The sequence below is a fragment of the Gouania willdenowi genome, chromosome 16, assembly GCF_900634775.1.
Source record: "Gouania willdenowi chromosome 16, fGouWil2.1, whole genome shotgun sequence".
Taxonomy (NCBI): domain Eukaryota; kingdom Metazoa; phylum Chordata; class Actinopteri; order Blenniiformes; family Gobiesocidae; genus Gouania; species Gouania willdenowi.
The window spans coordinates 31,976,139-32,003,093 of NC_041059.1; the positions used below are offsets into that span (position 1 = coordinate 31,976,139).

At 40.4% G+C, this 26,955-nt stretch overlaps 2 protein-coding genes across 2 annotated transcripts in view; one reads left to right on the forward strand and one right to left on the reverse strand.

Moving 5' to 3' along the window:
• The window catches only part of mc5ra (melanocortin 5a receptor), a 47,293-nt gene extending 45,939 nt beyond the window's left edge, over positions 1–1,354 (forward strand). Inside the window, exon 5 of the mRNA XM_028471742.1 lies at positions 485–1,354. Coding sequence (XP_028327543.1) covers positions 485–1,046 — 562 coding nt within the window. The 3' untranslated portion in view covers positions 1,047–1,354. The remainder of the gene's footprint in view (positions 1–484) is intronic.
• Positions 1,355–2,126: 772 nt separating this feature from the next.
• On the reverse strand, positions 2,127–12,144 carry mc2r (melanocortin 2 receptor; the record flags this gene model as incomplete). Its single annotated transcript, XM_028471750.1, has 3 exons — positions 2,127–2,157; positions 10,414–10,941; positions 11,798–12,144. Coding segments are annotated over 3 exons (906 nt in total), but the record flags the coding sequence as incomplete, so codon positions are not given.
• Between the last annotated feature and the right edge of the window lie 14,811 nt (positions 12,145–26,955).

Consider the following 26,955-nt stretch of genomic DNA (forward strand, 5'->3'; position numbering starts at 1 on the left):
AATCGTGAGAGAATCATATCGTCGACACAGTATCGTGAATCAAATCATATCGGGAGTTGAGTAATACAATAGTATATATTATTATTATTGTTGTATTGTAAACTGTGTTACTAATGACTAACAGCAGGGAACGCTGTGTTCACCAATAGGTTTAAATGGGAACATTTAAATTTAATTGAACGCATTAATCAAAATGAGTGACCTTAGTACTCTGTACGCTCGGGTACCTCCGGACTAAATTTGGGGTACAAGTTGTCGAACAAAGATCTGTTCTATAATAATTGAGTACACAGAAAATAGTAGTGCGGATGTATAGTATCTTCTAATGAACCCCAATAGATTGTTTGAAAGTCAATGTTGGATCCAAACACATTTACTTGGAGGGATGAACTATCATAGCTAATGTTTCTTGGTGACAGGCAGTACTGTCAGTTTTATTTTTGAACATTTCAGTTAAAATATGGGTCATGTTATTACCCAACAGGTATATCACCATCTTCTATGCACTGAGGTACCACAGCCTCATGACTGTGAAGAGAACCCGCTGGATCATCGGAGCTATCTGGGTCTTTTGCATCGGCTGTGGCGTCATCTTCATCATCTACTCCGACAGCACCCCCGTCATCATCTGCCTGGTCCTCATGTTCCTGATCATGTTACTTATCATGGCCTCGCTCTACAGCCACATGTTCCTGTTAGCCCGCTCTCATGTTAGGCGCATCGTCGCCTTGCCTGGCCATAATTCCATCCACCAGCGGGCCAGCATGAAGGGAGCCATTACGCTCACTATGCTGCTGGGGACCTTCATTGTGTGCTGGGCCCCCTTCTTCCTCCACCTCATCCTGATGATCTCCTGCCCACAGAGCCTCTACTGTGTTTGCTTTATGTCTTTCTTTAACATATACCTCATTCTGATCATCATCAACTCAGTGCTTGACCCGCTGATCTACTCCCTCAGGAGCCAGGAGATGAGGAAGACTCTGAAGGAGATCATCTGTTGTTACAGCCTGAAAAATGTATGCAACAGCATCTGCTCTGCCTGCTGAGAGTAGTACTGGGTGATAAAAAGCCCGAGAAAAACTTGAAGAAGCTCGCAGGTCACATTTTAACAATCACGATACATTGTAATGCTGAATTTTTCCATGCCTTTCCTACATCTTTTGATCAAGATCTTTAATAGGTACCCCTTTCCCCAAGAGCCTCGTTCACTATTTTATTTAAGACCTTGAAAATGTGCCAGGGGAATTGTATTTGCAGGTTAATTTTTACACTGAAGACTCTTTTTCATTGTTCTTCTATCAAAGCTGATACAATTATAAAACCTTATTAGTAAACTTTCAAAGCAGCAGAATAACTCATATACAGTACTTGTATTTAATTAGACCGTGAATAGCAATCAATGTCAATCCATTGATCTGTTGGAACTGGGTCTGTTTCTTTGACATTCTTATAGCTACTGCTGTCTGCGCCATTTTTAAAATATTTTTTATAACATCAAAGGGACCTCTCTTTATGTAAGACACAGCTCTAACTGATACTCTATATTGTATACATCACATCGTAAAATAACATTAGTAAAACTTGTAATGGTAGATTTAGTGTTACCTCTAATGGTGTTCTCCGCTGCACTGTGAAATCAATGAAACAGACATGAGTTGATGAATTAATAAAAATGGATTTATTCTACAACTAAAATAAACGAATACAATTGTTTGAGAAGAATGTTTGGCCCCCCGTCCCGAGCAAGATCATTTACTGAGAGGACAAGAGAGCGACCACCAGCTTCGGAGTTCACAGCAAGAGAGAGCGAGAGAAAAACCCTGAAGCAATGATATTCCTGCAGTCTTCCCCTCCCCTTTCCCCCTCCACCAAAAGGAACTGTTTGCATTAAAACAAAAGGGGCAAAAGGAGATACAGGCCATCCTGTGGATGTGTGTGTGTGTGTGTGTGTGTGTGTGTGTGTGTGTGTGTGTGTGTGTGTGTGTGTGTGTGTGTGCGTGTGTGTGCGTGTGTGTGTGCGGTTGTGTGTGTGTGTGGTTGTGTGTGTGTGTGTGTGGTTGTGTGTGTGTGTGTGGTGTGTGGAGTTGGATTTTTCTTGTGTTGTGATGATGGAGCGGCAATAAGATTTAAGTGCATTTCCTATACCTGCTTCTGTGCCTGGAATAATTCCAGCATTCCAGGAAGGTGAAACACTAGATTGCACTTGATGTTTGGATACAGTTACATGCCACACATACTGATAACATTGACAAAGAGACTCCCAGAAAGCTTTCAAATCTATTCACACAGCCAGTCTGACCAAGTTGTATTTTCTTTCTTTTTTCCTTATTGTATGGACAATATTATAAACCGTCAACATTTTCCTTCTCTTTCCAACGGCACCATTCATTGATCTCAAATGAGCAGAGATAGTGTAATGATTGTTATCAGTCAGCCAGTTAAGTGATCGCTTCAACTGGAGACACCTGGAATTCTAATTGATTGATTGATTGATTATACTTTATTGATCCCTGAGGGGAAATTCAGTTTCAGTTACATCCCGACCAAGAAACATGAAGGACAATAACTATGGGGTGCCAAGTGTAAAACTTTAGTATAAAAGTTGTAGCTACATTTTCGATATCTTTCTCACTTTTCTCATATTTAGCAAATTTTCCTACATTTAACACAACATTTAACCACATATATAGAGGTTAAAAAAAGCATTAAATCTAAATCTAAATGGTATATGTTATAATGAAATGTTAATTCTATATCTAAATAAGTAATCTAAATCTAAATTTTAAATCTAAATGTTATATGTTATATCTAAATGTTGAATCTAAGTCTAAATATTTAATCTAAATCTAAATGTTAAATCTAAGTCTAAATATTTAATCTAAATCTAAATGTTAAATATCATATCTAAATGTTATATATCATATCTAAATGTTAAATCTAAATGTTTAAATCTAAATGTTATATATCATATCTAAATGCTTAATCTTATATCTAAATGTTAAATGTTAAATCTAGATATTAAATGTTAAATCTAGATATTAAATCTAAATCTAATTGTTAAATCTAAATCTAAATGTTTAAATATAAATGTTAAATCTAAATGTTGAACCTAAATGTTTTGCACATATGCTAATTGACACCACCACAATGAGGGAGAGGGAAAAATACCATCCTAAATAAATAAATAAAATTAAAATAATAGTAATAATATTATTAATAATAATAATAATACATTGTGTTAACCATTTACACATTTTAGTGCTGTCAAAAAATTTTAAAAAATTGAGCGATTAATTAATACCCAAGGGCTGCTGCCACCTTTAGTTTTGACCACCATTGGGTAATATTGACATACAAATGAAAAAAAAACATCAAGTCCAAATGAAGTGCTATACATTAGCACATCATAAACAGAACATTTTTCTGAACACCAAACTTGTTTTTTTTTCTCCAGTAGATAATAATATTTATCCATTGAGTTTGTTCATTTGTCAGTCACGGACTTATTCAATTGTGTGGATTGACAACACGGCGTGCTCTCAGCCAGCACTGTTGGAGTGTCCGTGCTAGCTGTCCATGCTAGCTGCCACATGTTTAGCATTGAGGAGGTAGCGGAGGCTGAAAAGCTCTGGTGATCGGCAAACTCTTTTCTTGCACAATTTGCACACAACTGCACTTTTGTTTTTCATCCGGTGTTTTTTGTAAGCCAAAAGTAACACTAACGAAGCACAGCAGTGGCCCGTCTTCTATTTATTGAGTTATTATTTCTTTGTATAATGGAACTCCTTGCATCTTTTTGGCTACAATGGGTTTTTTTTTCATGTTTTATTTTCTTCATTCTGCTATATTTACCCCAACTGATGAGTTGCAATTCCTTGTCCAATCCCAAGTTAAAAAAGCTGGATGGTAGAAAATGCTACATAGCAACATGGTGGAGCAAGGAAAAGCATTTTAACGTTTTAATTCCTATAAAGTTTAGCCCTGCATATTAAAAGCAGGAAAACAGTTTGTATTCAAATCAAAGAAACACGAGGAATGCTGTTGTATCTATATCACTTTTGTGCTGTAGTTTACTATTCACTGTATCCTTAAGTCTGTTGTAACTAGTCTGTGCTTTCCATTTAAAATGTACGAGTCGGTACACAAGCAAAAATAATAATGAAGTGTTTCTGTAAATTTGATTAAAAAGACTATACATTATCTTGTTCCTATACAGATGGATGGACAGATAAAAAGATCTTATTTAAAGCTGTATATTATTTATATGACATGATGCTAAATGACTTAATTGTACAGAAACAGCTACATGTGATGTGAAGCTTAAACTGACTGAGACCAAGTCCACATTTTTTATGCAAATGTGCAGTGAAACTCCATCAGCCATCAGGACACAACTCCTGTGCATGATTGTTGAATGTAAAGGTTTGTGTGTTTTGGCTATGTGTCATTATTGGAATCTTTATCTTATTATATATTTACCCTATTTGTATGTGTCTAAATAAAATAAAAACAGGACTTTGACAGCAACTATCACACTACTTTATTTGTGTAAATATGTTACTAATGAAAATTAAAATTATGCTTTCTGAATCCTGAAAAATGAAAGAATTGATCACTGATTGGTATTTCAAACGTCTTTGCATTAATAAAGACAGCCTCCTAAATTAAATATTATATATTTTATATATGTGTGGTGGGATAAGAGGCATAGGATCGAAGCAAATTTAATGTATTTGTTAAATCCCCAATTTTATAATGACAACGCCACCCTGGAATTAAAGGGCCAGGGCACGTTACCAAGAATTAGAGTCTTGCCCAAAAAGGTCACACAGATGCGGTAAACTGAGACAGTCAATCGTTCAACGCCATCACATTTATTAAATGTTTGAAGTTTCCAAATTATAATTAATTCAAATGTTTCCATTCCAGCTCTTAAAACCACACACTCACCATTCACACAAACATCACTCATAAAAATAATAAAATAAAAATAATAACCATGGGAAGAAAATGAAAAGAAGACCAAAATACCCCTTGTCTACGGAATTACAATCTTTCATTGGCATTTGGGAACGTTATTCCTAGTGTGATATCCCTCCTGTCCTCAACGAGCAGCGGGTGCTGCCGTGAGCCCCTCCCCTGTTACGCAGCACTCCCAGCTGCAGTCAGAGCAGAGGAGACCCTGACCCACACCACTATGCACTCTGGTGGAGGAGTTGGCAACACTGCATATATGGGTGTCTTCTAGCTGCGTGATGTGTGTTTATATGAATCAGTTTTTATCTGCAGTACTTCTGATTAAGGTATGTCACCAGTATTAATCCTCCATACTCGCTGTGTTTAGACTGACCATTATTTTTGTAAGATGAATCCCCTACTTTAATTTAAGCATTTTGTTTTTAAAAGGCTGTGCAGAGGCTAGTTTTTTTTTTTTTTTTTTTTTTTTATCATAACGATAGCTTTTCTTCGACTGTTAACCCAAAAAATCAAAGATATATTTAAATACCTCCTATATTGTGTGTTAACAGACATATTTGGCACAACTACCAGGTTAAATTACCCACAACAGACCATTTTGCATTAAAACATGACAATATTTGCAGCTAATCTGCTAATCTACCTTTTACTAATAATAATATCAATCGTTATGCAATATATCAGAACATTCTAATCTGGTTTAAATCATCCACACTCAAAGTTAACAGCATAGTAACTCAGGTTTTTTTCACACAGTGCGCAATATTTTACATGTGGCACTGAAAATGCACATGACAGTGTAATCACCCCTTTTATAATCACATTTCTGTAAATAGTTTCTGATTTGTATATAGCTGTACATATTTTCCGATTGTTTTTTATGTTGTGTATTCACAATTGCTTTGAAAATACATAAATTCAACAATTTTATCATTACAATAGAAAAATAAGTTCACATTGCAACATAACTAGCAGAAAACTAGCATTGCTTAGCAGAACTTTAGCATGGCTTAGCAGAAGATTTGCATAGCTTAGCAGAACATTAGAATAGCTTAGCAGAACATGTCACTCACCGGAGAAAAGATAAAAGAAAACTGGACAAATCTTCTCCTCCAGTACCTCTGGCAATTAGCTTTGCTATGTGTTGTTCTGGCCTTTCCACAAGATGGAGGTGTGCCTACAGCAACAGAGTAGTTTTATGCTCGATGCTGTCAGTAAAAATAGAAAAGATTCAATCCATGCATTATAAACTTGATTTTCTCTTTTTAGGGAACACCATTAGGTTTAGCTTTTCCCCCTTCATTTCTGAGCAGTGGATTTACTTACGCACCAACTTCTATGACTTTTTTCTTCCTGTATCTGGTGCTTTTGTTCTTTATATGTTCCCTTTAACTTACTCATCTCTATATGTCGCTCTCTATCGCTTCTGTCTATTTCCGCCGTTGACTGCCACGCCCACTCCCACAGCACATTGCTCTTTGTAAGTCACTACATATCAAAAACCTACTTTTTCAAATTCCTCTTTGGGGTTTTGTCCAATCAGCGTGAAACTTGGCACGTAGTGTCTTCAGTTGGACCTGATCTACAGTCCAGCAAAAAATTTTGTTCAGGCAAAATATGCGCAAAATATTAATGAGTAAAGTTCTCTAGCCAGCTATTAAAACGCAAACTGTTGCATATATTGGTCAAAATAATTGCTAACACCACCAATTCAGAGATCCTTGGTTGCCATGAGACTGTGGGTGTGTGAGCCAAATTTGAATAAATTAGGCCTCTAGGGGGCACTGCAATTATGAGAAAATTATTTCTCCTAAATGGCACAACCGATTTTTACCAATGTATGACCAATGTATGACCTTGGGTCGCTCCTGGGACCGTATCTCAAAGTTAATCGTGATTGGTCAAAGTCGGCGTGTCTTATTACTACATAACATATAAATAAACAAACCTTTATTTCAGCAGAAGTAATATGTTGAGGGTTGTGAAATTTACAGGGTAACTATAGAAGAGCACACAGATCACCCATACCAAAAAGTGCGCCACTAGGTGGCGCTATAATGGGTGCAAATGCATTTTGGCCTGTAACTTTCACACTTTAAATCACATCTTCCAAAACTTCATATCCACCTGGTCACAGCAAATGGCACGTTGGCCTGTGTCCTGACGCTCGCCATGAGCCTGTCATCCTTCATGACGTACTTCCATGGGCTCCGCGAAACCTGAGGGCCGAGTCGCACGGGAAGGCTTGGCCCCCTTTCATAACTAAGTTCTAGTTATTATTATTATTATTATTATTATTATTATTATTATTATTATTATTATTATTATTACTATTATTATTATTATTATTATTATAACCATTACTATTATTACTATCACTATTAATATTATATCTCTATATCATCATCATCTTTATCATTATTATTGCCAAAGAACTGAAATATTCAAGGAACAAGAACATAAAACAATCCTCAAAGAAAACTATCTTCAAGAGTATTTAGGATTTGACTTCCTGTCTCAGCTGGACTATTTGTCCTGTCCTGCCAAAGTCATCAGTGCAGAGCACGGACCTCTCAGTTACCACAAAACCTTCCAGTTTCACTGCCAGTTCCCATTGTCTTCTTAAACTTCTGTCTTTGGGAAACTTTAAACATGTGAGCAATGTAGTTAGAGATAAAGAGGTGTTTACAACAAAAATAATTCCATCATTAATTAGGACTATTGTTAGCTCTAGTAGATGCTGTATTCTTTCTAACCCATCAATTACTGCAGTAAGTCTGTTTTTTTCTGTGTAACAGGCTGTTACTAGGAACGCTAAATTCATAACATCAATGGCTCTGTCCATCCTGTCGGCGTTTATTTCACTATAACAATATATTATCCCTTACATGTCCATCCACCGCTGCCTCTTCCAGCACTGCTCCAAGATGGCAGCTCTGTAGACGCATCCCCCCACAGTCGATACCTATATAATGTCTACGCCTGCAGGCACTGATTCTGATTCTTGGTCACGCTATTCATGCTTCATGCTGTGTTGTGTTCAGAATGCACAGCCATCATTTTCAGGTTTTGTTTTCTGTTTAAACTTTGTTGTTATAAACACACTGTCATTTTTGTCTTGTGTCTTTCTCTAAGCAGGTGAAAACTAGGACTGGGACTAATTGCAATTAACTGATTACAGAAAAATAACACAATGCACTCACAATTGCACTCCGAACAGCGTGGAACCTTTCTCATTTCACGAGTTCCCGGTATACCCATAATACTGATGTACAGACTACATACAAGAAACAGGAGACGCTGAGAAGTCATTGCAATTCTTTATAATAACACCGGATGGAAAAGCCCAGTTGTGTGCAAATTGTGCAAGAAAGAGTTTGCTGATGACCAGAGCTGTTGAAGCCTCTGCTACCACCTCAATGCTAAACATGTAGCAGCTAGCAAAAGTAAGGGAAATTCCAACACACAAACACAGTGGCTGCGTCCGAATAGTCCTCCCTATCTCCTTTCCTATCCACTTTTCCCAGAAGTGTTCAAGTGGAGGCCATGATAAGGAGCATTCCAATTCTCTTAAAGCTAAGGAAAGGAGGATCAATGCATCCTTTATAACCTCCTTTAGCCTAGGAAACACTGATGCATCCTTTACCAAAGGAGACGAGATAATGCTGCCTCGCAATTCCTTGCGGCGACAACATTTAAACAGACACGCTCATCCGAGCGCTCACGGAAACTCAGAGACGAAAAAGGGATGCAGATTATGTAAATTACCAATGCAATGATATGCCTTGAACAACTTTAAATAATCTAAAACCCATATTTTATGGTATGTAAGCCATATTATCAGATTATAACTAACATAAAACAGACACTCTGTCGTTCAATAAAAAGAGATCAGAGACATTTTTAGCCACATTATGTTTTATTCAACATATTTAATTCACTGAGGAATGCTTTGTGCTCTTGTACATTTGTATGGCTACAAAATGATGTAGGCCTATATCTTGCATAAATGTAACAATTTAAAAGAATCAAACATATTTTAAGATGATGGTTCAAGTGCTGTTTTTTATTTTATTTTTAAAACACAAAAACACATTTGTTTTAGAAAGCCTATAAAAAATCCTGAAAAGAATGAATATAGCTTACTTAAATTTAAATTTGTGCTTGGTAAACAATGCAATCATAATATTCTTTATTCATATTGCATGTTATGTTAGCGCTCATTGATGAAAATAATAAACACAATTTTGTTGTTTAAGCTCATTTATTGTTTTCATTGATTCAGTCATATACCAAAATCCATTTAAAATGGAAAAACGTTGCTTCTTGTGTCAAATATTGTTATGCAATTAATTTAGATAAATTTATTACGTTACATTTATATATATTTTTTTATCTAGTCCCACTACTAGTTAAAACATCATATTGACAGAAACACAAGGTAATCAATGAAAAATATATGAAAATAAAATCGCATACTTTATATTAGCACAGATTATATTTGTGGGTTATACAATATATAAAAAAATAAAAGAATAGGAAATTTTCGTTTCTATAATTTAATTGAAATGAAAATGGATTGATAAGGGAAAATCATTGAAAATGAATATCAGTTGAAGACTTAATAAACAATACCAGTGTTGTAGACTGCAGACGACACTCTACTATGACTCTAAATACATTTTAAGAGATTTTACTGTAGCAACGTGAATTATTCTTGGATTAAAGTGATCAGAATTACATTAATATAAAACATTGTCATATCTTAAAAAATTAATATGAAGTCAATCACATAATGAAGATCTAGCACAGTCATGTAGAGGATACTTTACTTTCACTGATCAGTTTAAGGGGATTCTACTGTAGCAATTTGAAGATTAGATTGATCACATTGCATTGAAGTAGTACAGTCAAAAAAATCAAAAATCAATACCAACATATTAAGAACCACTAACGAAATGTTGCAGAAGACACTCTACTTTCACTGTGATAAATTTCATGAGATTTTACTGTAGCAATTTGGAGTAGACTTGGATCACAATTCTTAGATCGCATTGCTGTGTTTTTAAAAACCAGCTTTTATATCATCTGACCAGCCTTACTACCTCAGCATAGCAGTCAGCATTTTTCTGGCCATCTTGCACTTCCTGTTCCTAGCTTTTGAAAAATTGTCTCTTTTAATTTCAAGATGTGTAAATGGACTAAGAATTGTGTTTCCCATAGGTCAAATATATCTTATTGTTAAGGTTTGGTAACCCAGCTGTACATGTCGCCTACTTTTCCTTGCAACTCTAAGTGTGACTGCAATCATTGGTCTTGGTCAATTAAAACACAATTAAACTATTTCCGCTTATAACCAAGGAACTTATGTTATTCTAATCTTTTCAAGCATTTCTGGACTCAGGATTACTTGATTATTTATGAGCACATGTGTACAGCATCTTTTTAAAAGTGTGCCTGAGCTCAGCACTACGGAATGCATAAATAGCTGGGTCAATGAGAGCATGGCTCATTAGGAGCACCACATGCAGCTGGAAAAGGGATCTGTAACACTCGCAGTATGGGTTCATGGGGCAAAGCATGATGACAATGAGGTGGAGAAAAAACGGTGCCCAGCACACCACAAATGCACCAAACAGGATAGTGAGAGTCAGGGCTCCCTTTATGTTGCCAGCCCACCTCAGCTGACGACAGTCCCTGCTCCCTTCACTGACAGGGAGAACTTTGATACTTCTGGCATGGGTGCGTGCCAGCATGAACATGTAGACGTAGAGGAAGCAGATGATCACCAGGGAGACAATGAAGAAGACCACAAAGCAGATCATGATGAAGGTAAACTGGAAGAACTTCACCATCAGCACTGCCGACACTCCACAGGTTGTCCAGATGATGGCCAGGATGATTTTGGTACGCTGCATTGTCATGATGTTGTGGTAACGCAGTGCATGAAAGATAGTGATGTAACTAAAAGACAAACAAACAATGTAATCTTTTCATTACAAATGAATAATTTTATATGTGTTCTGTAATTTAATTTTAAATGGTCAAATCTTTTGTGAAAATAAATATCAGCTACCTATTGCAGCATCAAGGTGAACTATAGGTAGAAATCCCCACCTTCAACCGGATTGGGACCACATGCTTTCATACATAGAGCTGCAGTTACATCTTACCTCTCTGGCTACAAATGATGAATTCACTTGTTTTCTCCATTTGAGGAATCAGTATTTAAGATTATCAGCTATATTTACCCATTCACGCACGCAAGCACACACACACACACGCACACACACAAACACAGCTGCTTTGGAAGTTTCACGCCCCAACAGATGAAGAGTCGTCTTTGTTTGAATTTCCATTTTCATTTCATTTCTCATCTTAAAAACTTTGATTTTATTTCTCTGTGACCTTGTGTTTATATCATCAAAAATTATAATCCTTTTGTCGCTGCTTTCACTACTTCTCAGAAAAGCACAGTTAGATGGATTTCTAAGTGTGTCTTAACTCAGACCTTCCCCTTAACAAGCCGCACTACAGAAGTGTGGCATATTGTATCAGCAAATTTAATCCAGAATTTTTTCAGACTTAATTTGAATTTAAATTATCGAGATGTATATCATGTATCACCATTTTCAGAAAAAATATTGAGATATGACTTTTGGTTCATATTGCCAGGCCCTATTTGAAACATAATTAACTAAAGTAAGTGAAGTTTAAAATCAAGGCTAAACCCATATCAAAGTTTTTTGGATGGAATACATTGGAATACATCAATCCTATTCAAGCATTATAAATTTCAGTCCAAGCTCAGCATAGTTACCGATCTACAGCAATGGCCAAAAAACTGAAAATGGATCCAACAAACGACATGCACAGCAAGGAGTCAATCACGTCATCCATTCGGGTCTCAGACACTCCCTCCCTCATCAGCTGACCCACGTCTGCAAACACAATCATCAGGTTCTCCCAGGTCTTTGTGAGGCTGGCGATGGTGTTGAAGGCTGCCAGGCTGCAGATGAAGCAGTACATGGGCGAGTGGAGGTTTCTGTTGCAGATGACAGCCACCACAACGAGGAGGTTCTCAGCCAGGCTCACCACGCCAATGGAGAAGAAGACAAAGACTGGAACCTTTGCCTCGGGGCAGTCTGATTGGTTCATTGAGGGAACTGCAATCGTAAAAAATATTTTGAAGTTGTTTTAGTGATTTAGAATAGAACAGAATAAATTAGTTATTTATTAATAATATTGACGAAACAATGAAACACAGTTTAGCAGCTCCAGTTTGACGACCATACCAAAAAAATAAGAACACTACAAAGGGAATAAATAGATAACAGAAACAAGCAAGAGAGAGAGAGAAACAATAACAATATATTTTCACATTCGTCAGATTGGACACTGATTTTAGATGTCAAGGTATTGTTGTAGTAATTAAAAGATCATTATTTTAGGGGATGTATCTTCACTGAGGGAGTCGACAGAGGTCACTGAAGGTAATGACGATTGGAGCAGGAAGGAAAATGGAGAGGACAAAGGCCTCTGGAGGTCACCCACAGCATGTTATCACAAAACCAGCAAATGGTGAAGAGTGGGGGGGCCAAACCCACACCCCTTGGATTTTGAACTGTGAATGTAAACACTACAAAAGACGGAGTCACATAATCAGAAGTCTTTTGCATCCAGAGTAGATTGCTGTGAATGAAGCTGGGAACCTCAATCGAGCTTGTAGCTTTACATGTAAGTATCAGGATTATTGATTATGTTAAATCTAGTCATCTGTTTGAGGTGATGAAAAACACTAATTGAGTCAAGTCCAGGTCATTGAAAACAACAGCATTGAAAGTTCTACGCTGACATATACAACACATATATTAGTATTAGTAAGTATTTATCAGTAGCTTGACTACTATATATTAAAACTGCTTCTAATATAACTTGGAGATTTGAACTTTGAGAGTGTTTAAACAAGAGAGAAATGTGAATTGTCTGAGAAAAGTGTATAAAGTGTGTGGTGAGGGGTTTACAGCCTTAAAACATGTATAATAATTGTAAAAAAATAAAGCTGGCTACTTCGCGGATTTCGCCTATTGCGGGTTATTTTTTTAGAAAGTAACCCCCACGATAAACGAGGGACTACTGTACACAACTTATGGTTAATTGATATCATATTTTTCCTCTTTCCTCATTTAATCTGGGAATTTTGTAAGTCAACAAAGTTGACAATGACAATGAGTTCTGAGATTTTCTGTTGGCAAAGATGAATCGTTTCTCTTGTTCACACCTTTGCTGAAGACAAGAAAATAATAGATGCTAGAAATGTATCCATAACTGTGTGAATATAAAATAGGCACCAAATCCAAAGCAGTAATGTGCTGCTGTGCCAGCCTCCACACAGACAGAGCAACAGAAAAGAAGGCAGTTTGTATTTGCAAATCAAAGGCTTGATCTCAGCACCAACACAGCTAACACAGACACACACAGAGTTTGATGGCTCGGACATCATTTAGTGTGAATGTGCTTCCAGGGCTGTTAGAGCCGCTTGGACAAATGGTGGGTGGACCTCCTGCTTGTCTGGGCAACTATCAGCCAATTTTCAAGGAAGAGAATAATGGTAAACAACAAAGCCCTGCAGAGCCCACAAGCTCCCTCATCTGAACTGACCGAACTAATACTGATTCAGCTCTCTCTAATGTAACGAATGATACTAAAAATTCAGCTACAGTATGTGTGCTGACCGGTAAAGATTAACTCCATCATTGACATAGGTGCTTTTATGACAAAATGGTCCACATTTCAAACTCATAACAATACGGCAACAACAAAAATGATTTATTTTTTTCATTTTTATTTATTGAACTTAACATCGCAATGGGATTAAGACAATTACAAAATTAGGTATGCAATTTTTTCAAAATAGCATCTTAAACTCACACAGCATGTTCATTAAATGGTAACTTGTAGCCCTAAAAGCAGAACTCTTTGCAAATTCTGAGTTTCTATTAATTTGTCATAAACTGTGATTCTTTGGCTCATTACAGGTAAAGCACAGGCTAACAAAAATTACTTATTAGTGATGACTGTTGCCTGAAATCTTGGTATCTGCAACTTTGGAAAGAAACAAGTACACAGAGAACATGCAAATCCCACACAGAGAACATGCAAATCCCACACAGAGAACATGCAAATCCCACACAGAAAGCTGCTATATATCCTCCCTGGGAGTAAACTTGGAGCCTTTTCTGTAGGATGCTGTTTGCTGGGGGGCGGCACTAGCTGTTCCGGTGGTTGCGGTTATCTGCGGATCGGTGGGTGGGTCCAGGGCGCCCTTAGTTGGGGACTACTGTTCCGCTCTGGGTGGGTGCCATTGGAGTGCCTCCCTCCAGCGGTGGCGGCCGCCAGTCACTCGCGCGCCGGTGGGTGGCATTGCCTGGGCTACTGTCCTTGCGCCGTCTGGGGCTGTGCGGTCCTGCTTGACTGTGGCTGGCTCGTGGGCTGGGTTGGGGGGGGTGCTCCCCGGGGGGCTTCGCCTGGGGTCTCGCCCTTGGGGGTTCCCGGTCCCAGGGGGGTGCTCTTGGGGGGCTTGGCCAGTCCTGGTGTGGGTCTTCCGGGTTGGGTGGTGCGGGCCTTGCTCCTGCATAAAAGTGGGTGCGGCGTGGGGTGGCCCCTGCTTGGGCGGTACCCAAAGTACCGCCTCTGATTTGCATCCGCATGCCGGTGTGGCGGTCTGGCTGGGCCCTTGGGGGTGGGTGGGGTGTCGAGGGGACTTTAGCAATAACTGTGGCGCATCGCGCTGGCGGTGTCAAAAAAGGGTGACCTGGGGAACTTTGGGGGGCTGGGTCGGTGCGCCTGGGGGCTGGCGGTGCGTCGAGGGGACTTTAGCAATAACTGAGGCGCATCGCGCTGGCGGTGTCAAAAAAGGGTGACCTGGGGCACTTTGGGGGGCTGGGTCGGTGCGCCTGGGGGCTGGCGGTGCGGCGTGCGGCGTCCCCTCATTGCCCAGGGCGCTGGTGCTGCTTCTATTCCGGGTCCTTCTGGCCTGGGGCCCGGTCCCTGCTAGCTCTGGGCCCACTGACGGGTGCCCGCCGGCTGCCCGTTCGTCGTGGCTCTGGCCATCTGCTGGGCATGGGCATTGGCCCCTCTGCTGGGGTCCCCGGCGAGGGCTCTCTGGGCGGTGGTCGGTGGGGGGTCTTGGGGTTGGGGGGTTGGGGCGGTGGCGGAGTGCGCCGGCTCCTTCTCGGTGTGTATGTGGGGGGCGGTGGCTGCCTCTCGGCTTGATGTCTCGGGGGCGTCTGGGGGGCTGCTCAGCCTGGCCCCGGCTTTTTCTGCTATTCTGGCTGCGTCCTCAAGTCCGGGGCAGCGCTTGGGTTTACGGTGGCAGTATCTTGCACATACATCGGTCTACGATGCACTAGCATGCCTTGGACTGTGGGATAAAACTTGTAGTGGGCTGAACTTTAGACACGGTGATCCCAAATACCTGTTTCAGGTATTACCACTCACTCCTTCCCTCTGCCCACAACCACTAGATTAGCCTCACGCCTACAACTTCACATCTCACTCTCACTTTACAGTAATCAACTCTTCCCCACCCTTCCATTTCTCTACCTTGAGTCGCTCCTCCCTGCTCTCTTCCCCCTTATTTTATTGCTTAATTGTGACCATCACCAGCCCTCCCTAAGGAAGGGTAAGAAATCTTTTATTATAGGGAGGATATAAAAAGGGAGAGCAGTGTTACACCTAAGTGGAGGGGGGAGCAGGGAGGTGAGACTCAAGGTAGGAAATAGAAAGGGTGGGGAGAATAGATTGTTTTACAGTGAGGTTGAGATGTGAAGTTGTATTGTGCTTATTATGTTGTGTAATCAAGCCAGTATAGTGACAAGTGTGAAGCTTAGCTATAATGGTGGTGGCTGTGAACAGGGGGAATGAGTGAGTGGTTAGTACCTAAAGCAGGTATTTGGGATTAACGTGTCTAAAGTTAAGCCCAGTATGAGTTTTATCCCACATCCCAAGGCGTGCCAGTGCATTGTATACCAGCATATGTGCAAAAAACCGCTACCGCAAACCCAGGAACTGCCCCGGGCCCGCAGATGCAGCCAGGCCAGCAGAAAGAGTGGGGGCCAGGGAGCCCCAGGCCACCCCCCCACGGCCGAGCAACCCCCCAGACGCCCCCAAGATCCCAGGCTGAGAAGCAGCCACCGCCCCCCACACACACATCCGAGGAAGCCCCAAGCAGCCCAGCACACAGCGCATCCCGCCACCGACCCCAACCCCCAACCCCAAGGCCCCCCGCCAGTATCCCGCCCCCCACCGCCAGTGCCACCCCCGTGCCACTACTTAGTAGCACAGGCGACGGCCCTCTCCACCCCCAGCCCCACCATCCAGCCCCCCAAGGGTTGGGTATGTGAGTGTGGTGCAACAAGTGGGTGAGCCAGACCAGCTGGGAGTGAGTGATGTGAAGTGCCCATGTAGGAGGCCTGTCTGGTAGGAGCCCTGCCCATCCGCATGGCAGGCCACCGGAGAGGGTAGATGGCGCAGACAGGCACACAGCACTGCGGGCCCCAGGGACGCGCCGAGCAGCACAACCGGAGACCGGCGAACCCATGCAGGCACCGCAACCCCACACCAATGTCGCCAGCAGAGCACCCTCCTCCCACGGAGGCCACCCCCAATCACCCACGCGCCGACATGATACACCACCGATGCCAGCACAGCCCGGAGGACAGCGGGCCCCAGCCACCAGCCCCACCCCGCCCAAGGCGGTGCGGCACCCCGCTGAACCGCGGCCAGTCCCCGGGCAGACGGCGGGGGGGCTAGCCCCGAGACGCCGAACCCAAAGACCCACCCCCGGGACACCCCCGCCCAGACACGGCACCCACAGGGCCCGGCGCCCCCAGCCAGCAGACCAACCACTCCCGACACGGATCCACCAGAACAGGAGCCACCGGCCGCGCCCCCACACACACCCACCCAGCACGACCCAGGGGAGGCCCCAGCGCGGGCGAGGCCCCACACCTCACCCCTCCCTCCCCCGAAGCTACACAAGCCGGCCCCTGCAGTCCCCCAAGTGAGCCCCCTGGGTCGTGCTGGGTGCCGCAACACCCCGCCACGCAACAACCCAGGATGCAATCGCCGCCCCCAAGAGCAGCCACCCCCAGCGCCACCCCCACCCCGGACCCCTCCGTCCCGAAGCCACGAACTCCACCACCCCAGGCCCCCAGACGAGCCAACCCCCAAGCTTCCCACCCGGCGCAGCCACACCCGCCCCCAAGCAAAGGCCACAGTCCCCCCACCAGCATCCCGGGCCAACAGGAGCCCCCCACGCCAAACCCAACGGGAGAACAGACGCAGAGAGAAGGCGGAGGAGGGGGGGAGGACGAGACAGGGGGCCAGAGAGCAAGAGGAAAGAGTGGCAGAGAAACACGCAGGCCCCCAGCCCCAAGGGCCACCCAGACGTGTACGAAGGGGGCAGGAGAGCAACACCAAACCGCACAGGGACCACGAGATCACCCAAAAGGGACGCACGCCCCCGCAGAGGCACCCAAAACACCCCAGCAACCGACTCGAGCCACCCAGGTCAAGGCCACCCCACAAGCCCATGGATGTCCAGGTCTACAGTTAGATCAGTGTGTTAGTAAAGAGTGGTGCTGGCAGTGGCTTGCAGGCTAGATCATCAGGCTAAAATTGAAAAATCGAGATTCAATGCAATTAGAAAAGGAGTCCAACGCTCCTCAAAGCAGGTTATTTTATTTTTTCTGAGAGCAGACATCTTTTCCATGGAAATAAATTCTATGAGGAGATTTCGCCATTGGTTTATGCTTAACGATTTTTTATCTTTCCAATTCACTAATATTGTTTTTTTTTTGCTATGGTGAGTGCCACAAGGATGGATTGTGATTGGTTTTCTTGAAATTTCAAGCATAGTCAGGTCTCCTAAAAGATATAGATTTGGAGATAGAGGAACCTTGCAGTCCAAAATGGAGGACAGTTTTTCAGTGATTAGAAACCAAAACTGTTGAACTGGCAAACAAGCCATACGGCATGTAAATATGAATCAGCTGTTCCCTGGGTGCACTGAGAGCAGATGTCTGTTGAGGAGAAGCTCATTTTATACATTTTCTGTTAAGTAATGTGGGATCTGTGGAGGACCTTGTATTGAATTAGCTGAAGATTTGTGTTTTTAGTCATCTGTAGGAAGATGAGATGAGTTATTATCAATGGGTTATATAACTGAGAATATTAATTATGATTATTAATATTACTTCAAATTTGCGGGGTGCCACTCCTTTTAACAGGAGAAATATGTCTAAGTTTTTAGACTAAACTCATCAATGTGAAACCAGGGAAAAGTGAATTCTACCAGACATCTACACCATCATCACAGCTTTAATGAATCAGAGGAATCAAATATTATGTTTAACCTTTTATTCAAAAGTCAACAATTAACACAGTCAAATATCAATTGAAATGGGATAATTAAATCATGATAAAATGCATTTCTAGGCTAATAAAAGTGAGGATTATATGTAATAAAGTGAAATCACTAATCTAGGAGGATGCTAGTCTACTAAATATTGAATAAAAATGTAGGATACAAATTCTATAATAAAATCATAAAATCAAAGAATAAAATAAAGAGAGCTCATAACAAAGAGAGGAGGACGGACAAGGGGGAGACGAACAAACATGAATGAGATGTACTGTGTGTGTAGCAAGTTGTTAATGCGTGTAAGTTTGTAGTTATGGAAATATGTATGTGATCTATTGTGGATGAAGTTGCTGATGAAAGTTCATTCTGGTACCTTGGAGGTGAGGTCAGGCTGGACCTAGAGGTGCTGTTGAAGCAATGTAGCAGGACGTGCCACCGTTGGTTCTGTTTCGGTTCCACAGAATTTAGCCCCTTCAGCCGATCCGGGCGGTTAGGCCTTCGCAGCTGGCTTCGATAATGGCTCTTGGCTAACCACAACGGGTCGCGGGCCGGGCTTCCTTTCGGCTGTTATGCACGTCCCTCGGTGCCGGATTCGTCCGAACCAAGCAACTGTTGTCTCAAAAATCTAACTGTTTCTACCATGAAATAAATGAAAGCTGGAACATGAGGGAACACGGGTGAGCATGAACGCCCGCGTCCAAAAACTATAGTTTCTGGTCGCGCGTCCTTTTTTAAAGGACGTTTGGCGACGCCTTTTGGAGGAGGCGTCTGGGTGGATCCTTCTGTGATCATGTCGGTGATTGGTCAATGTCTCTGCTTTCAGCTTGTGGGTGTGTCTTGGGTGTGTGTGAGTGTGAGACAGAGACAGACGACAAGGGATGATTCTAAACATAAAAGAATGCCTAATAATTAATTCCACATATTTCAAAACATCTTTTCAACATCATATCCTGAAATATCATGTATTACGAAAGAGTTTGATACCAAACACGACTAGGAAATAGCCTCGAATCACTTTAGGAACTAATTAATGCATTTTACCTGTAATTACTCATAACATAAATGTCAAAAATCATGTTATGCCTCCTCTTAACTATACGGTCGCAGTAAATACCTCAAACTAACTTTTGTGATGTTTTTCTGGTAATTTTAAGCACTTTTAAATGATAAACACTTTAAAATAGCATTCTGTTGGTTATTGTCTTGCATGAAACGAGTGTGATTGAACAGCAATATTTGTAATTCCAATTTCTGGAGAAATCATTCCACAACAATGTTTTCATTTGTAATTTTTCAGTCAAACACATGTTCGTTGTTCTCATTTCTAACTTTTCAAACATAATACAATTTCTTTGTTCTCCTTTCTTCACTAGGAGACCTCTCAGTGAAGGTCTGGTAAGCGTCTTCCTGTGATATCTCACCACAGGGGGTCAAAGGGCATTGGGACCGTTCTTTGAACTTATAGCATCCCACAGTATCTGTTTTAAAAAGGGGGAGAAGAGGGATGTTCTTCTTTGATCATAAATGTCGCAGGGAGGTAATATAAGGGAAAACTGTCCTTGGATTCTCTGGTCCTTTTGTTTGGCCGGAAGGGGAGTCGTAAAAGACGGGTTCATACTGAGTACTTCACATAGCTGGTTCAGTCTTAGCGGCTCCGGTAAGAAGTTCAAAGACCACATAGTGGGGTTAGTCCTGCATCTCAGAGTTACGGGGGCAGTTGTGTGTAAACAGTTCGATGATAACACAAAGACAGGCTCCTTGGTTCATTCCTGCTAGCAAAGGGGGAAGATTTATGCTTGAGGTGCTTTTGTTCCCTACACATCTTAAAAGTATTACAACAAATTTCTGTCCAGAAATCGGTGTTCGTAGTGATTGAGAGTTCACCTTCCCATTTAGCGATTGGTAAGTGATTAGAGTTAGTGTTCAAGAGTGCTCTGTATATTTTTGAGAGTTTTTTTTTGTTTTTGTTGAGATTTTTTCATATATATGGCCAGTTCTGGAGGTTGTAAGGTGATTAAATCTATTGCCGAATTTTTCTTAATTGTCTCTGTTACTTGTAAGTCTTGAAGAAAATTACTTTTATTTATATTAAATGTTTGGGTTAGATTGTTTAATGTCCTGAGCTTATCATTTTCGAAGAGGTCTTGGAGATGAATAATTCCGCTATCTTCCCATGTTTTTAGATGGAGCGGTGTTTTTCTGTTTCTAAAGTCGGGGTTGTGCCAGATTGGAGACAGCATGCTAGTTTTTAATTGAACATTTGTAATGTCCAGGGCTCTCCACCACGCAGTCAGGGTGGAGGCAATCAGTGGGTTTTTAAAGCAGTTATGACGTTTGAGGGTCACAGTGATAAAAGGGAGATCAGAGAGTTTAATATGTTTGCAGTCTAGCTGTTCTATTTCTAGCCAGGTGTTGTGGTATTCTTTTGGTTTTAGCCATTCTGTTAAATATAGAATTTGGTTTGCTAGGTATTAATGCGTGAAATTAGGGGCTTCTAACCCTCCCTCACTTTTATTTTTTTGAAGAGTTGAAAGGCTTATTTTGGGTTTTTTATTCCTAGCATAGAATTTTGTAATTGCAGAATCTAATCTTTTGAACCATTGCGTTGGTGGTTTCAGTGGGATCATAGAGAACAGATAGTTTATTTTAGGTAAGATTTTCATTTTAACTGAGGCTATTCTGCCAAGGAGTGAGATGGGGAGATTGTTCCATCTCCGCAGGTCTTTTGTGACTTTATCCAACAGCGGATCCAGGTTCAGTTTAATTAATTCATTTAGGTTTGGTGATATATTTAAGCCTAGATATTTAATTGTATTTGTGGGGGAGGGGTATTGTGGGTTTTGGGTTGCTGGGTTCCATGAATTCTTTGTCAATGGAAGGATTGATGATTTTGACCAGTTAATGGAATAGTCTGATAATTTAGAGAAGCTGTTTATTAGTTTAAATACTTCTTCTAATGAGGATTGGGGTTCTTCCAGATAGTGTAAAATATCATCCGCATAAAGATTAATTTTGTGTTCTGAAATGGATGAGTGGATTCCTTTAATAACAGTATTCTGACGAACAGCTGCTGCGAGAGGTTCAACAAATATTGCAAGAAGCAAAGGTGAGAGTGGGCAACCTTGTAGGGTTCCCCTCTGCAGTGTGAAGCTTTGGGATGTTATTTTGTTTGTGGTTACTAAGGCCTTAGGTTTAGAGTATAGGGTGGAGATTCATTGTATGAATGATTCTCCAAAGCCAAATTTGCCAAGGACAGCAAGGAGGAATGACCAGTTGACTCTATTGAATGCTTTTTCTGCGATTATTGTTTTCTTTTTAGAGTTCTGTGCCATGTTGATCAAATAAAAACAGTCTTCTAACATTGTCTGTGGAGTGTCTATTTTTAATAAATCCTGTCTGGTCTTGGTATATAATTGACTGTACTACTTTCTCTAACCTGGAAGTAAGTGCTTTGGAAATAATTTGTATGTCTGTGTTAATAAGTGAGATGGGACAGTAGCTTGAGGGTAAAATGGGGTTTTTGTCTGGTTTAAGTAGTAATTTAATATTTGCTGTATTCATGTGGCCTCCTACGTAACCTTTATTTTTAACCAAGTTAAATTCCTTGTATTGTTCTAAACTGTACCTGGTGAATAAAAACCTTTACAATTTTTGATTCTGATTATCCCCCCAAGATTTGTCTTTACATCATCTTTATGCATTCAAGATCAAAGAGCAGACAATACAGGCTTTACATGCATAATTCTGATCATTTCATTAACTCCCATTAATTCAATAGTATAGATTTTCTCTGCATAGCAACTGCTTTCACATAACATGTTTTTTTTAGCTGAATGTTTAAATTGTATTTACTCTAATCCACTGTCATGTATTGGCTAAAGTTTCCTAATAGCTTATCCAGACGTGTTTTTTTGTTTGAACCAAATCTTTAGAGCATTACAATCTCAGTTATGGTTTGAAATATAAAATGTCTATTTTCTGGGAATGTCTCACTCCTCTTAGACAAGCTGTGAGGTCAATGGAGAAAAGTCTACTAGTAAAGATTTTCATTTGAAAGATGACCAAAGAAAATTGCAATCGGGCAGAATCACACAAAATTGTGGCAGGAACAGTAATAGACAACATTTTGGTTACATGTACACCAGATGTGACCCTATATTAGTTCTCTACACACCACATTTTCATGTAGCTGTGCTGCCAGGTCCTAGGCATCTTTCATCCCTTCTCTAAAAAGGAAATGTCTCTCAGCAACAGTTAATGTAACCTTGAAAGGTTTAATCGCCTCTGCAGATCAGGCATTGGGAGAAATGTTCAAAGACTTGCTACAGAGTTAGGATGTACTCACATTAATGCACTTCAACAATGTGTGGTCACAGGATAATTAAATTAACAATGTCAAAGTCTGATGTAGTGAAGTGTTATGTAAAAGCCTTACTTGTGCTCTGCTCCTTAGATGGTGAATCAGATCCCGTTCAAAAAGCCTTTTGTTATCAAAGAGGATTTGTCATCACTTTTCCAGAGCTTCACCACATAATGATGTGCAGTAGTATGTTCATGAGGTTGTTCTGCAAAGTGAAAGGGTCGACATGGTATGGATGCAAAAGTGTTTTTGTAGCCCTGAATGGTTGATTCGCCGAGGCTGTGCAGTCTGTTATTTTAACCATGTTTTTTTGTTTTTCTCTTTCTGCAGTGTCAGTATTCATTACATGAACCCAAGGATAGTAAACATAGTCTGTGTATGTGTGCGTGTCTTTGTGCATGTGTGTGGCAGAAGTGGAATTAACCCTCACGCTTTGTAGCATCAAATTTCGTGTTTCGTTTCTGTGGCTTCAATGAAGACTTGCTCTTAATCCCTTCAGCCTTATCAGTACATTATAATTAAATGTGCTATAAAGCCCAACAAATGGATTCAAATAGCATTGCCAGGAGCAGTTCTTCCCTTTCAGCTTCTTTTGTGACAGTAAAATAATTGATATGTGCCATGTTGCAACATCACTTCATACATTGTCCTCATTAGCCCGAATAAAGGTGACAGCATGCTTGATGTTGCATGTCTTCGCAGCAAATTGTATCTGCTCAAAGCCATTTTGAATTAGCTACCCTAAGTTTTTATCTATTAAACCAAACAAGTTTTCCTTTGGTTAAATGAGCGGCTATGCTCACTTAGTCTGATGTCAGATAATAGGTGCCTATAGGATGGGATGATGTATCGTGCAACAAGGTATCACAACATTAAAACATCACACAATATAATGTAGATGGTACATATATGTTGAGAGAATTTTTTAATTTATTTTTCTAAGAATGTCATTATGATGACGTGGTTCTAATTTTACACTGGCATGAACAGTCAGTCTCAGTTTTTGTGTTCTATTTGCAAAGTGGCAGTTTTTGCTCTTTAAATAGTAAAAATTGGTCATATACGGAACGGAGCGACTCCATGCAGTGACAGCTCAGCAGCAACAGACAGCATCCATACACACTGTTGTCGCGTCACCACGACAACAGGCACTCACACGGCCATTTTCTGTTTTGTCAGCACACAAACAAACACATCACACACATTTCCACACTCCTTCCGTATTACTCCCACATCATTTATTTATTTTACTTGTCTCTTTTCCTCATACTGTTCACATGGTCACATGGGACTATATGCATACCTGTCAAGTTTTGGATTTGAAAATAAGGAAAATTCTCTGGCGCCCACTACCAGCCGTCCCACCCCCCCAACCAAGCTCCAGTATCCCTTATATTATAAGATAGGTGTACAAGAAATCTAAATTAGCCACTTATCAACCACTTACTAAATACAATTATGTGATTAGAATCTGGTAGGTCGACATTTATTTACTTTGAAATGCTGTGAACATTCCTACTAGGGCTGGGCAATATGGACCAAAACTCATATCTCAATATATTTTCTCAAAATGGTGATATACGATATAAATCTAGATCATTTTATCAAATAAAGTCTGACTAGAAAGACAATTCTGGGTTAAATTTGCTCATGCAAAATGCCACACAGGGACATTTATTAACAAACAGCTGATCAATATGTGCGCTCATTAATTAATCTAACTGAGCTTTACATATTGTTCTGAGAAGTAAAAGCAGCGACTCCTAAAACTAGTATTTTGATACATAATAAGCTATAATATCTATATATATACAGTATGCAATATTGTAGTTTTATATATTGCCAACTCGATATATCTTGAATCTCGATATGTCGCCCAGCTCTAATTCTTAAATTATAAAACAGCCTAAATAAAAACATAAATGTGTATATGAAGCACATGTGTCTATTTAATATACTTACAGTTTATATACAAGTCAACACATTGTATATTTACTGTTAATTTCACATTGCTTGTCTTTAACTTAGACATTAACATTTTATTTTATTACACGTTATTATAATTTCTCATGCTGACTCATGTGGTTCTCTGGTATTCACTAATGACTTATTAGACACATTTATTAAAGACTTTACATTCTTTAACACTTTTTAAAGCAGTGTATATTTGTGGCGCTTGTGATTGGCTGATTTTTCATGGTGACTTACGTGGTTCCTTCTGCTGTGGTAGACGTTAAAATCTCAGTTACTAATCTAACAGAACGTGTAACTGTGTCCCATCCTGCTGCTCTTTAGGAAGGTAAACTTTCTTTCACATTTCACAACGTATTTACTCAAGTTGTTTGTTTTTTTTCGCCGGCACGTTTTCATTTATCATCTCTGTTCTGAGTTGTTTCCAGGTTTGCTCCCGCTGTCAGCACTAATCTCGCGAGAACTGCCACTCAGACCATTTCAGGTGGCAGTTCTCGCGAGGCTAGTGAGGGCGTTCAGTTTAGTAAGGCATCTTTATTATTAATTATTATTACACTAAAATACGGGATATTTATGGGAAAATACTGATACGAGAAGATGGCGGGAAAGAGGGGTATAATACGGGAGTTTCCCGGCCAAAACAGGATATTTGACAGGTATGCTATATGTGTGAAAGCACCCTTAGTATCACTGTTGTATTAGGATTTTTCAGTGATCATTTGCTACCATCTTGGGAGAGCAAAGGTGCGCATGTAGATGTGGGGTGGGGCAGGCGGTGGGGTGTGCAGAGTTTTTACGAAGAGACATAACCAAAAGAGACTTTTAGGGGGAGCGCTAAGCGCAAGTTACTTAGTTCTGCTTTAATGCACACATGGAGCAGTGAGGAGGTATTTTCATGTGTATTTCGAAACTCGGTTGAAACTCATCAGAATACACATGATTCTCCGTGAATCCAAACCGGAGTAACACCTGCACGTTCTGATTAGCAGAGTCGTTTGAACAGCACCAGTTAGCAGTGCTGCATAGGGGCAATATGGTGATTATAGAGGCACCAAGGAAATACAATAAGCTTTCCATTCCAGAGGCACTCAAAATTGCCAAACAAAGTAATAATCAGTCACCTGCTCTATATGGATCACATCAAGCTGTATGCTAAGAATGGCTGAGACAATGACTCACTGATCTACTTAACCAGGATATACAGCTAGGACAAGTGTGGCTGGATGGTATCCAAGAGAGGCAAAATGATCAGACCTTAGGAATATGATCTACCAAAGGGTAACATGGAAGATATTCAGGGCAGTTACAAGTACCTACGTGTGCTACCCTTTCTGTGGTGTACCCTCCACACCATGGACTTAAAAAAAAAAAAAAGATAAATGAATGAAAAGGCATCACAAGACATTTGTTGATCTTATTGTTATGGCTCACTGGCACACAAACTGTAATACAGTAATCACATATACAATACTTACATCCCTGCTTTTATGGCTATATATTTGAATTGATTCATGTGCCCATTGATATAAGTTTTTTGACACAAACTTTTGTCACATATTTCACTCAAAAATGAAAAATAATAAATCAAGAGGCATTACCCTTGCAAATGTATATGTAAATTTCCAATTGTTATGGCCTATTAGCTTACCAACTGATATTCAGTACAGTAATTAGTATAGAAATATGTGTAATATTAATCTTGTTACACCCTTCAGTATAGGCATATTCAACAATTAGTGTGGTTTGTGACAAGGAAATCTCTAAAGTCATTCAGATTTGTGGACTGAGCCCTTCTTGATTTAAAACATCAGTCATGGTATTTCTCAAAGCAGTTTTTATTAACTTCAGCACAAAATATGCTCACATGACGCAGTGAAAATTTGCACAGTTTAAATACCTTGTGAAAGACCTCCACATATAGTAGCTCCAAGAAGACAGTGAGTGGTGAGCTTATGACATGAAGCTCTCGACATAGTTTCCCTTCAATATCTAAATATCACACAAACAGAAAATGTTGTAAAAAAAAAGCTTTCCGCAAAGCTAGAAGCTTTTATTATTCAACTTTAATAAAGGAAAACAAGAACAATCCTAGGTTTCTATTCAACACTGTAGCCAGGCTCACCAAAAGCCACAGTTCTGTTGAAACCTCTATTCCTGTCAACCTGAGCAGTGACGACTTCATCAAATTCTTTACTGATAAAATTCTAACAATTAGAAACAA